At 42.9% G+C, this 14,197-nt stretch overlaps 1 protein-coding gene across 2 annotated transcripts in view; it reads right to left on the bottom strand.

The window, feature by feature from the left end:
* Positions 1-1,059: 1,059 nt before the first annotated feature.
* The window catches only part of LOC124133715 (UDP-glucose 6-dehydrogenase-like), a 75,568-nt gene continuing 62,430 nt past the window's right edge, over positions 1,060-14,197 (bottom strand). For both annotated transcript variants that reach the window (XM_048387612.1, XM_048387611.1), the window contains exons 5-12: positions 12,618-12,815; positions 10,985-11,132; positions 8,003-8,097; positions 7,167-7,297; positions 6,517-6,612; positions 6,054-6,094; positions 5,280-5,371; positions 1,060-3,968 (exon numbers count right to left, since the gene is read on the bottom strand). In XM_048387612.1, coding sequence (XP_048243569.1) covers positions 3,795-3,968; positions 5,280-5,371; positions 6,054-6,094; positions 6,517-6,612; positions 7,167-7,297; positions 8,003-8,097; positions 10,985-11,132; positions 12,618-12,815 — 975 coding nt within the window. In that variant the 3' untranslated portion in view covers positions 1,060-3,794. The remainder of the gene's footprint in view (positions 3,969-5,279; positions 5,372-6,053; positions 6,095-6,516; positions 6,613-7,166; positions 7,298-8,002; positions 8,098-10,984; positions 11,133-12,617; positions 12,816-14,197) is intronic.

Raw genomic sequence — 14,197 nt, 5'->3', positions numbered from 1 at the left:
TATTGAGGAGTACAGTACGACACAATGCATGTTCAAATGCACCCCTGGACCCTCAGTATTGAGGTGTACTACATCATGCATGTTCAAATACACCCCTGGACCCTCAGTATTGAGGTGTTCAAGACCAAGCATGTTCAAATACACCCCTGGACCCTCAGTATGTGTACTACACCATGCATGTTCAAATACACCCCTGGACCCTCAGTATTGAGGTGTACAAGACCAAGCACTGACACATGTAACTTGTGATATAATGCCCTGTATCAGCAGTAAACCATGCACACGCACATTCTCATGCCACTGTAGTAGGACGCAAGGGCAGGATGCCATTCATTTCACTGTGGTAACAATGCCTATTAACAATCAACAGAAAAAGCAAAGACCTTTCGAAGACATGAAGTTTGGATCTGGTAACAAGTGATTGTCATCATTACTGCTGAATGAGCTGTTCTGACCGAAAGATTTTCAGGCCAAAGTGTGAAAACATGGACATATGTTACACAAATAGATGTATACAGGATGTAGCATGAAGAGGAAGTATGTCAACATACGTGATCAAGTTATGTTTAAAGCTGATAAAACCCATGACAACCTTGGAGCATAACTAAGATTCAAACTCAAGGGAAGCAACTCTCCACATAGCAATGTTTAACTGGAACAAGCCACTGGAGCACTCGAGTTCCCCCTTTGTAAACAATTATCGGCGAAAAAAAGGAAATATATACAACTCAAAAGAAGATAAAGAACACCCATGCCATGACAGATAAAGTACAGTAATACGAAAGAATCAGGTGTTCTTTAACTTCTTTTGAGTAGTATATATTTTGCATCAGTGGAAACTGCAGTCTGTCATTAAGAGTGAGTGAGTGAGTGAGTTGGGTTTAACGCCGCTTTTAACAGTATTCCAGTTATATCACGGCGTGTCAGCTTAATGTGGGAGGAAAGCCCGAAGTGATGCGAGTCTCAGACGTTTACCACTTCGGTGAAACCCACGAGCACGGGTATGGTGCTGATAAACCTAGAAACATAATTGGGGGGAACCGGGATTCCAACCCACAATCATAGGTTTCTGGTGTGCCCAAGGGATGAAACTCTGCACAGCGAATCGCGGCGCCTTAAGCGACTGGGCCACCCGTGCCCCCTGTCATTAAGATGGCTCATATAGTGATGTTAGCTGTATACTCTTTTCAGCATTGACAAGATAGCGTTCAGAGTAAGGCAATGTTGACATAACCATGCACCAAAAGGAAGACAACAGGAAGACGAAGACTATAAGAGTCTACATATTTCAAGGCCACACTATTTTGTTTTACAGTTAACATTGATGTAACAAAAGAGCGTTGGTAGGTCAAACAAAAAGCAAAAAAACTTTGTGTGACTGAAGTATCTTTTTTACATAGAATTAAGTGGGTGAGTTAATTTAGCCTAGGAAAAAAAAACACAAGTCATACATGTGGGCTATTTACTGTGTTTACTTAACAAGTATTCCCTTCTGTTAGGTGAGATTTGTTCTCTTTAACAGGTGTTGCAGTGGACAGGGATTATAATCGATTAGTTGTCATTTAGGTGAATTATCGGATACATTTTTGAATTTTTTTTCTCTCATTCATCACCCATGAAAGGACAGTCAAACCAGTTTGATTCCAGCCTTTCAGCTTGATGAGGGAGGAACATCTGATGTGATGTAGTTGTAGATCTTTACCACTTTGCCGAGATCTACAAGCATGAGTGTAGTGCTGCAAGACTAAGAATCATGAATCAAGATATGGACCAATAATCAGCAGAACCTTGCAAAGCTAACGGAAGTAACTCTGCACAGAAAGTTTTGAGGCCTTAGATGATGGGAAATTAAGGAAAATCTTAGATATGCACCAACAATCAGCAGATCCTTGCAAAACTAAGGGAAGCAACTCTGCACTCAGAATTGTATAGCCTACGACGAGGCATCACGTATGCCCCCTTTAAATACTAAGAAAGAGTCAGAACTGTTGGGGATAGGTGAGATGAGATGGGTGCGAGAGACACAAACTATCCCCGAAGCACCCTGAATACTGGTCACGACTTGGCAGCCGTAATGTACAAAGAACCACATCTGTAAAAGTAATCGGTTTGGATAATATTCATCAAATAAAGTGCACATCGGACACTGTTTACAATGTCTAGATCTAGACTGCGCTCCAAACCACAGAACATGGTCCTCCTTAATAATAATAATAAAAATAATAACAATAATGTCCCTATGTGAAATACGTCAAATCCACTGCCTAAAGCAAGCTGAAAGTGCTACATTATTACCCTGGTCAATCAATCAGTGCACTTGATTTTCATTCTCTGCTCCCTGTGGAGCATACAGTCCAGCACCATCTGATCCTACTGGGTCATATTATATGAGACATATTTCGAACAAAGTCACTTTCCTAAGGAGACACCACATGTGCTTGAGTGTAGGTCAGGACCGAAGCCCTAGAAACTATCGGGAGTCTAACTGCTAAACATGGTCACCCCTCCAACGACTCTCCACGACCAAGTTCACTGACTTGTGACCAGTGCGCTGTACACAGGACCATGTGCCACCCACAGACCAGGTTCATCTACCAAAGTTACGGGGATACAATTAGGAGATGAACCTACTTGTTGAGGTGTCAAACAGACATTCAATTCATGTAAATTTTCATTAGAAACTGAACACGAAAACTAGAGGTTTCAAATTTGAAAAAATTAAAGGTATCAAATTGAATTTCAAGCATAGATTCAATTCCTGTAAAATTTCCTTAGAAACTGAACACGATAACTAGAGGTTTCAAATTTGGAAAAACGTAAAGGTATCAAATTGAATTTCAAGCATAGATTCAATTCCTGTAAAGTTTCATTAGAAACTGAACACAATAACTAGAGGTGTCAAATTAAAAAAAATTAAAGGTATGAAATCGAATTTCAAGCATAGATTCATTCCTGAAAAATTTCATTAGAAACTGAACACGATTACGAGAGGTTTCAAATTTGAAAAATTTAAAGGTATCAAATCGAACTGCGAAACCTCTAACTTGAAAACACAGTTGGTTTATCTCCATTCTACCATGACAATGACAAAGAAACACAAACTCTTTGGTTACAGTGGAAATGAGAGGTGGTGCGGTGTCGGCTGAGCTTAATATTTTCAGTAGGTTGAAAGGGTGAATTCAGGTATCAGTAGAACCACGTCACTGAGACACCATAAAATCATACAGGAGATATCCTGCAAGCATTATTGACACTGACATCCATTATTATGACGTCATAAAGTTCTACGGATAGGAAGCCAAAGCACTGTGACGCAGTAGAGATAATATCACAGTTTGTGATGGTGTATTGCCAAAAGTCACTCTCGAAGTATTTGCAATACACTCTCTCAATATGTGTTTGTCAACTTTTTGACTAGAAATATTTTACCACAGTTGCAGTAAATAACGAAGGAACAACATCCTGTTATTTAGCAACATTGCTGAACGGGTGGGTTTTAATAAATATTTTCTTTCATGGTAATACAGTCGTCCGCAAAATCAAGGTCCAACAGAGAAAAGCTGAGGATCCAATCAGAATGCAGATAGAATGTAGATTTTGAATGAGTTGATTCAAACTCATCAGGCTGCAAATCTGAGCTGAGTGCCTTTTTTAATGTTGTAAGTGATATAGAAAACTATGGGGTAAACAAATATCCACACAAAGTTTGCCAGAAACATGGTGGGCTGTTTCCAACTGGGACTATTCTGGGACTGTTCTGGGACTGTTCTGGACGGAGATGCTGTTGGTCCGGCCTACTGAGCAGCAGGAGCCACTTGGCGATTGATGTTTTTGCGAGTGAGTCTTTTGCCTATCGTCTCCACATGGAAACCAATGTCAATGAGGGCTTGGTGATTGACGATCATTCGCCCATCAAACACAAACGCTGGCTTCAGCATCTTCTTGTAGATCTGTTGGTAGTCCAGGTGCTGGAACAGGGATATCAACAGTCAGTGAGTTTCAGACAATACCAATCTTACACTGCAGTCAGCCACATAACAGTTATATCACGGCCTGCAATCAGCAATGCAACAGTTATATCACAGCCTGAAGCCAGCGATGCAAGAGTTATATCACGGCCTGCAATCAGCAATATAACAGTTATATCACGGCCTGAAGTCAGCAATATAACAGTCATATCACTGCCTGCAGTCAGCAATGCAACACTTATATCATAGCCTGCAGTCAGCACCATAATAATTAAATAGCAGCCTGCAGTCAGCAAAATAACAATAAACAGCGGTCTGCAGTCAGCAATGCAACAGTTAAATCACAGCCTGCAGTCAGCAATATAACAGTTATATCACTGCCTGCAGTCAGCAACAAAACAGTTATATTACTGCCTGCAGTCAGCACTAAAACAGTTATATCATGGCCTGAAGTCAGCAACATGGCAGTTATATCATGGCCTGCAGTCAGCAACATAGCAGTTATATCACTGCCTGCAGTCAGCAACATAGCAGTTATATCACTGCCTGCCGTCAGCAACATAACAATTATATCACGGCCTGCCGTCAGCAACAAACAGTTATATCACTGCCTGCAGTAAGCAACATAGCAGTTATATCACTGCCTGCCGTCAGCAATATAACAGTTATATCACGGCCTGCTGTCAGCAACAAACAGTTATATCACTGCCTGCAGTCAGCAATATAGCAGTTATATCACGGCCTGCAGTCAACAACATAACAGTTATATCACTGCCTGCAGTCAGCAACATAACAGTTATATCGCAGCCTGCAGTCAGCAATATAACAGTTATATCACGGCCTCCAGTCAACAACATAACAATGAAACAGTGGCCTGCAGTCAGCAACATAGCAGTTATATCATGGCCTGCAGTCAGCAACACAGTAGTTATACCATGGCATGCAGTCAGCAAAATAGCAGTTATATCATGGCCTGCAGTCAGCAACATAACAGTTATATCACGGCCTGCAGTCAGCAATATAGCAGTTATATCATGGCATGCAGTCAGCAACATAACAGTTATATCACGGCCTGCAGTCAGCAAAATAGCAGTTATACCATGGCATGCAGTCAGCAACATAACAGTTATATCACGGCCTGCAGTCAGCAATATAGCAGTTATATCATGGCATGCAGTCAGCAACATAACAGTTATATCACGGCCTGCAGTCAGCAATATAGCAGTTACCACATGGCTTGCAGTCAGCAATATAACAGTTACCACATGGCTTGCTGTATAGCTCAACAAGAAAAGGAGCAACTGTCCTCACCTTGAACTCGTCCCACTCGGTACATATGACTAGTGCGTGACAGCTATCACAAGCAGTGTAGGGGTCAGGGTGGATGGACACCAACTCCGACACTGGAACATAGAAAATACATACAATTACTTTTTGAAAACATGTCTTGGACAGTAAGTGAGAAAAAGAACTTCTCCTTGATGAGTGAGTTTAACACTGCTTTGAACTGTACTTCAGCCACGTCATGGCCGACCAGCTTGGGAGAAATGCAAGTCTCAGACATTTACCACTTTGGTGAAACCCTTGGTTGTTGGCATGGTGCGGATTCTCATAAACCATGATCCATCTGAATGCAACTGTGGGGCTCGAACCCATAATCATGGAACAATTAAGAGAAGCAGCTCTGCAAAGAAAATGTGCGGCACAATAGAAGGCATGGCCATTTGTGCCTCTTCTCTTTGAGTGAGTGAGTGAGTGAGTATGGCTTTATGCTGCTTTAGGCAATATTCCAGCAATATCACAGCGGGGGACACCAGAATTGGGCTTCACACATTGTACCCATGTCGGGAATTGAACCAGGGTCTTCGGCAGGACGAGTGAATGCCTTTAACCACAAGGCTACCCGACCGCCCCTCTCTCTTTGATAAAACAAATCTGACATTTTATGTAGCATTAATGTTGAAATTCATAAGTCATCCCTGTCTTCATTGACATTTTGTGGAGAAGCTGAATCAGTCTTGTTGACCATCTATGACAGGTGTATATGAAATGTCATTATCTCTGTACTGAAGGCATCGTCCCTACCTGTGTCTGGGTCTTGAGACAGAGATGGTTCTGTTAATTCACTAGAAACAAGAAACAAGAAACTCAAGGGTGAGTCATGGGAACTAATTTTCAACCAAAATACACTGGACAGTTCATTTTATCTTTTTGTTATATTTTGTTTGTTTGTTGTTTAGAGCCACACTCAACAATATTCCAGCTATATGACATGCATCAACCAAGTCAGCAAGCCTGACGACCCAATCCAGTTAGTCGCTTCTTACGACAAGCATAGTCACCTTTTACGGCAAGCATGGGTTGCTGAAGACCAGGGCCCACTTGCACAAAGCGATCTTAGCACTACAACTATTGTAAGCCTATGTTAAAGTATGGGAGTTACAATCATCTTAGCGCTAAGATCGCTTTGTGCAAGTGGGCCCAGACCTTCTCGGGTCTCTTTTTGTTATAACCATGGTAACCAGGTACAACTGCAAAAGATTCTCACCTGATAATTTGTGTGTGTTTAACCTGAGGGTCGTATATCCGTAGTTTGGCTCCCTCTTCCATTAAGTACTTGCACAGATAGATTGCTGCAGACTCTCTGTGAAACATCAATGGGACATGATGTTGACAAGGGGAGACAACTCAAGGGAGACAACTCAAGTAGCTGATGCATTCACTGTGATATAGACGAGGTACTGATACTGGTGATTCACATTCACAAGGTATTATTGTACATTCAAGTGGTCGTCCTACAGGTTCATCTTGTCATTTGATCAAAGAGGAAGCAGGTTAAAAATGGCTGATATGGAGATAGTTGACAGACTGACAATGAACCAGACAATAATCTCACTTAATCGTGGTCATACGGAGCTCAAAACAATATATACTACTCAAAAGAAGTTAAAGAACACCTGATTCTTTCACATTACTATAATTAACCTGTCTTATTATTCTTTCATATTACTATATTTCATGTCATGCCGTGACAGATTAACTATAGTAATATGAAAGAATCAAGTGTTCTTGAACTTCTTTTGAGTGGTATATAATCAATATTTATTGTGATGTTTGCTGAGAAGTCTTACTAGACAATATGCTATTAACATTGGTGGGACTATTCATGGAAAGCTGAATCCAAGTTCAAGACATCACCTTGTATCCCCTGTGTCCTTCTTGAAGGCAAAGCCGAGGATTGCAATGTTTTTGCCTGTGATTGTGTTGAAGAGGCATTCTATAACCCTGTTGGCAAATCTTCGTCTCTGGAAGTCGTTGATGTTGATAACCTGGAAGTTGATGAAACATGCTAAATGACCTTGAGAGAGAAACACTGAGAACTGAGGACAGGGTACAGAGGACAGAGCACTGAGGACAGAACAGAGCACTGAGGACAGAACAGAGCACTGAGGACTGTGGAGAGAGCACTGCGGACAGAGCACTGAGGACTGTGGAGAGAGCACTGCGGACAGAGCACTGAGGACTGTGGAGAGAGCACTGCGGACAGAGCACTGAGGACTGTGGAGAGAGCACTGCGGACAGAGCACTGAGGACTGTGGAGAGAGCACTGCGGACAGAGCACTGAGGACTGTGGAGAGAGCACTGAGGACAGAGCACTGAGGACTGTGGAGAGAGCACTGCGGACAGAGCACTGAGGACCGTGGAGAGAGCACTGCGGACAGAGCACTGAGGACTGTGGAGAGAGCACTGAGGACAGAGCACTGAGGACAGAGGACAGAGCACTGAGGACAAAACACAGAGCACTGAGGACAAAACACAGAGCACTGAGGACAGGACACACGACAGATCTACAATTATTGTAAGTCGATGTAAGTTACGATCTTCTCAGCGCAAAGACAGTTTTATGCAGGACCAGGTCACCACAACGCTGTAGAAACAATCTCTGCTTAGTCACTATGTATAAATCAAATGACAGATGACTTAGTTTGAATTTAAATAGCTCTGATGTGAAGTAAGCAGGAAAGTTCCCCCACCTGCTGCCAATAGTCGGCCACCTCAGGCAGGTTGAGGCACTCACAGAGATACACCAGGTTCAGGACGTCTTTCTGGAAGCAGCTCCCCCCAAAACCTGAAACATATATCTGTTGAGTAAACAGGGATGAGGATGGGTTCTGTTAAAAAAACTTGTTAGCTTGGGGGCTGGGAACTATATGATTAATGTGTATATTGTGATGGCATGTATCACAAAAGTGGCCCCTGACGCAATGAAATCCTCAGCATGTTAGGATCAAATATATGTCAACACCAGAGAATTATAAGTCCATTATCTGCCGAAACAGATTCCACAGGCTGTAAAAGTCCACATAGCGATGATGAATGTAAATTATCAATGTATCGTGAACATCAGAGATGTTTTGTTTGTTTGTTGTTTGTTGTTTTATGCCGCACTCAGCAATATTCCAGCTATATGACGGCGGTCTGTAAATAATCGAGTCTGGACCAGACAATCCAGTGATTGACATCATGTGCATCGATCCACGCAATTGGGACCAATGACATGCATCAACCAAGTCAGCGAGTCTGACCACCCGGTCCCGTTAGTCGCCTTTTACGACAAGCATAGTTGCCTTTTACGGCAAGCATGGGTTGCTGAAGACCTATTCTACCCCGAGAGATGACAACAGGTAAAAGGTAAGAAAGTTGTAAATAAAATGATATTATTATTGCCGGGAAATCAATTACTTCTCAGTGGATGATATTGTCCTAGTCCAGCCTCCACACCTGCAGCATGTCCACTACGTGACCCTATATTCGCCTATGTAACAATGGTGTAAGTCTCATACCTGACCAACTAGACTTGTGATTTTATTCAAAAACATATGTCTACCCTCTCCTTAATTTTGATATAGTAGTTAAATTTGTTATTGTAAATGTGTTTACAAATAAAAAAAACAATAATGTCAAATCATAGACTGGAATGATAATGGTTTCATGAAGAAAAATCCATTAGCTGTAGAGATTTGGCAGGAGATTACTTGTTTGAGGGTCCAAAGTCCAAATTGTTTCCATGTTTCCAAATACAAAAGAAACTAAAAATTGCAAATTATGAAACAGCAATAGTTGAGCGTATGGTCATTGCACATGTATAGTTTCATGCAATAATATTTATTAGTTTGAGAGTTATGGCTTAGAAAACAACCCTTTGAGTTGTTTGAGACCAACTCGTATCCAAGGAAATATAACAAAAAAAAGGTTAGAAAGGTTTCAAAACAGCAAAAGGCACCAGTTAAAAAGATGAGCAATGCATATGCCAAGTTTCACTGAAACATGTTGAATGGTTTTCAAGTCATGGCTCGGAAACGAACCCAACACTTGTTTGAGAAAAGGTTGAAAATTGTTTCCATGGCAAAGTAAAAATAAAATACCACTTTCACCCCACCATACCACCCACCCCACCATACCACCCACCTCACCATACCACTACCAGCCCAGCATACCACCACCCCCAGCATACCACCACCCCAGAATACCACCCACCCCAGCACACCACTACCCTAGCATACCCCCCATCCCAGCATTCCACGGCCCCCAACATACCACCCACCCCAGAATACCACCCATTCTAGCATACCATTACCACCCCACCCCACCCAACCACTACCACCCACCCCAGCACACAACCCATCCCAGCATCCCACCCAAGCATACAACCCACCCCAGCATACCACTACCCACAACATACCACCTACCCCAGAATACCACCCACCCAAGCATACCATGACCCCCAGCATACCAATACTACCCCAGCATACCGCCCATCCCAGCATACAACTACCACCCGCATACCACCCACCCCAGTATACCACTCCTCCAGCAAACCACTACTACCCCAGCATACCACCACCACCCTCAGTGTATCAGCATTCAGATGACACTGAAGGTTAGATGTTGTCTGGGACCTGTCAGGAGTGTGATGTAACAGGTTGTGTAACCAGGTGTGAAAGAGAAAATATCACCACCACCAGCATACCATCCCCTCCCCCAGTCTGCCCAACACTACTCCATGGCAAAACACCACCACCCACCATTCAGCCCACTAGCCCCTGGAATACACTCACTTGTGCATACTTACAAATACTTGGGCCCTAATCCTAAATGTCTGACCTACCTACGCTAACCTGCAGGAACTGGGTCCCAAACCTAACTGTCTGGCTAACTGTCTGACCTACCTACGCTAACCTGCAGGAACTTGGTCACAAATCTAACTGTCTGACCTACCTACACCAACCTACAGGAATATGGTCCCAAACCTAACTGTCTGACCTACCTACGCTAACCTGCAAGAACTTGGTCCCCAACCTAAACTGTCTGACCTACCTACGCTAACCTGCAGGAACTTGGTCACAAATCTAACTGTCTGACCTACCTACGCTAACCTGCAGGAACTTGGTCACAAATCTAACTGTCTGACCTACCTACGCTAGCCTGCAGGAACTTGGTCACAAATCTAACTGTCTGACCTACCTACGCTAACCTGCAAGAACTGGGTCCCAAACCTAACTGTCTGACCTACCTACGCTAACCTGCAGGAACTTGGTCACAAATCTAACTGTCTGACCTACCTACGCTAGCCTGCAGGAACTTGGTCACAAATCTAACTGTCTGACCTACCTACGCTAACCTGCAAGAACTTGGTCCCCAACCTAAACTGTCTGACCTACCTACACCAACCTACAGGAACATGGTCCCAAACCTAACTGTCTGACCTACCTACGCTAACCTGCAGGAAGTTGGTCACAAATCTAACTGTCTGACCTACCTACGCTAACCTGCAGGAACTTGGTCACAAATCTAACTGTCTGACCTACCTACGCTAACCTGCAGGAACTTGGTCACAAATCTAACTGTCTGACCTACCTATGCTAGCCTGCAAGAACTTGGTCACAAATCTAACTGTCTGACCTACCTACGCTAGCCTGCAGGAACTTGGTCACAAATCTAACTGTCTGACCTACCTACGCTAGCCTGCAGGAACTTGGGCCCGATCCTACTGTCTGTTCCAATGGCGTTGGCCACTTCCGACACATCGGCACCTGTTGCCTCGCACACAGCTGACATGGCATTGATACTGGAGATCCTCTGTGCAAGGAATGCATTGGCTGCCTGAAAACAAGTTTTGAAGTTAGCAGGAACAGTGTTCGAAATAGCTGCCGGCCTGCTATCCCGTGGCCAATAGTTTTCTTGCGGGGCCAGTATTATTTCAAACTCTCTATCCCGCCTGTCTAGTAACTTTTTTCAAACATTTAAAATCGAAGATGCGATTCGATATGAAAAATGAGCTAAACGAATCTCTCTTATTGCTATTTTTGCTCCTATCAGCTACGTAATCACATGTACTTCGCTTCATCTTAATATGCATACCACAAGAAAAAAAGTTTTGTAACATTCCTACTGCATTTGTAAACGGTTCCTAATCCTGAAATGAGGACCAGTCATCTTTGCTGTGGCATTGTGTTAGTGAAAGGTTACTAGCCCCATTGGCCTGTTTGACCTATGTCATTCACTGAGCAAGAATGCCTGGGTATTAACAGGACTATTGTTCACAATTTAAAACGAAAGACTCTTCTTATTCATCACAATGAAATGTAGACACATGGAGGGAAACTGACCTATATTACATTGTAATGACATGTACATCTGAACAGGGATATTCCCAATCTCTTTACAATCGTATCTTTTACTCCAATATAATACCCTCCGACTCAGGCTCTGAGGACACCAGCAGGTGACCTTTCTAATCAGCCAATCAAAATTAAGATTTCTAAATTCTTCGTATGAATGAGTGAAGCATTCAGGTGAGGTGAGGTGAAATGGGGTTTAACATCGCGTCCAAGATTATTGCACTCATACTGCGACGTGCATGCACGTGTATTTGTGTGTTTGTGTGGCTGCTTGTACTAGTCCGGACTGATGCCGATTTATAGTGCTAGATCACTGAGATACCATGCCGCAGTTTAACATGAATACCTCACTCAGACACAGTATACTGACTCCGAGCCGACCAGTCCCTTAATGTCGAGCGCCAGACAGGGTAACAACAAGTACCATCTTTTAACGTCTTTTGGTACGACGCTGCCGGGAATCGAACCCCGGACCTTCCGCTCTCTGGGCGGACGCTCTACCCGAAGCATTCAGACAAGCATATCAGATTTCTGTGTCTTCTGATATTCATTTCCAAAATCAATTGAGCAGGGTTAAATCTGCAGGTAACATCGCTATGAAAACACAGCATGTGTATCTAGATGTATCGTCATGTAAAACATTGGCTGATGGACATTTGCAAATGATACTTTTTGTAAGGACAGCAAATGTCCCGGCAACAAGGCATCTGATTCAATGAATACAGTTTAATAACAGTATTCACAACCCCGGCAAGCAAAACATGAGCCCTCAAAACAGGTGAAACTCACAAGCACAGGTATGGTGGTGACAAACCTAGAAACATAATCGGGGCGAACCAGGATTCGAACCAACAATCATAGGTTTCTGGCATGCCCAAGGGACGCAATTCTGCACAGTAAATTGCGGCGCCTTAGACGACTTGGCCACCCGTGCCCCTCCCCCACTATGCTGTGAAGATGGACTAACCAGTTTTGACAGCTCTGAGGACCAGGTGTTCATGGTAATTATCTGTTTCCGAGGTACCCAGTGTTCGTAAATCCAGCAGAGACCATTGATAGCCTCCTTCCCATCTGGGGTCTCCTCTCCACCAATCAGAACGCGGTCGGGGCTCAGGAGATCCTTGATAGCTGTGCCTTCGGCCAGGAACTCCGGGTTAGACAATACCTGCATGGGAGAAGATAGTAAGTGAGTCAGTCAATCAGTATGGATGTTCCAGCAACATCATGGCACTAGATACGTTCTTCACACTTGTACCCATGTGTACCTGATACTATCCGTTGTACCTGATACTAACTGTTGTACCTGATACTATCCGTTGTTCCTGATACTATCCGTTGTACCTGATACTATATCTGTTGTACATGATACTATCCGTTGTACCTGATACTATCCATTGTACCTGATACTATCTGTTGTACCTGACACCATCCGTTGTACCTGATACTATCCATTGTACCTGATACTATCTGTTGTACCTGATACTATCTGTTGTACCTGATACTATCCGTTGTACCTGATACTATCTGTTGTACCTGATACTATCCGTTGTATCTGACACCATCCGTTGTACCTGATACTATCCATTGTACCTGATACTATCTGTTGTACCTGATACTATCCATTGTACCTGATACTATCTGTTGTACCTGACACCATCCGTTGTACCTGATACTATCCATTGTACCTGGTACTATCTGTTGTACCTGATACTATCTGTTGTACCTGATACTATCCATTGTACATGATACTATCTGTTGTACCTGATACTATCCGTTGTATCTGACACCATCCGTTGTACCTGATACTATCCATTGTACCTGATACTATCTGTTGTACCTGATACTATCCGTTGTACCTGATACTATCTGTTGTACCTGATACTATCCGTTGTATCTGACACCATCCGTTGTACCTGATACTATCCATTGTACCTGATACTATCTGTTGTACCTGATACTATCCATTGTACCTGATACTATCTGTTGTATCTGACACCATCCGTTGTACCTGATACTATCCGTTGTACCTGATACTATCTGTTGTATCTGTGACAACTGAATCAATCTGTTGTACCTGACACCATCCGTTGTACCTGATACTATCCATTGTACCTGATACTATCCGTTGTATCTGACACCATCCATTGTACCTGATACTATCCATTGTACCTGATACTATCCGTTGTACCTGATACTATCCGTTGTACCTGATACTATCTGTTGTATCTGACACCATCCGTTGTACCTGATACTATCCATTGTACCTGATACTATCCATTGTACCTGATACCATCTGTTGTATCTGTGACAACTGAATCAATCTGTTGTACCTGACACCATCCGTTGTACCCGACAATAACTGTTTTATGACTTCTAAATGTGTACAAAGCATGTCCTCCTACTACCTTGTCATACAATCAAAAACTTTGTCACAGCTAACCTGGATATACAGTCATCAGTTTATATGTCAACACAGGCAGCCACTTAAAAAAACAAAACATATTTGATTTCCGACCAAGATGTCTTAAACAAATTTGGTACTAATTT

The sequence above is a fragment of the Haliotis rufescens genome, unplaced genomic scaffold (assembly GCF_023055435.1).
Source record: "Haliotis rufescens isolate VD_foot unplaced genomic scaffold, xgHalRufe1.0.p SCAF_7, whole genome shotgun sequence".
Lineage (NCBI taxonomy): Eukaryota > Metazoa > Mollusca > Gastropoda > Lepetellida > Haliotidae > Haliotis > Haliotis rufescens.
Note: the sequence above shows the minus strand (reverse complement) of the source record. Positions and strands in the feature narration are given on the sequence as shown.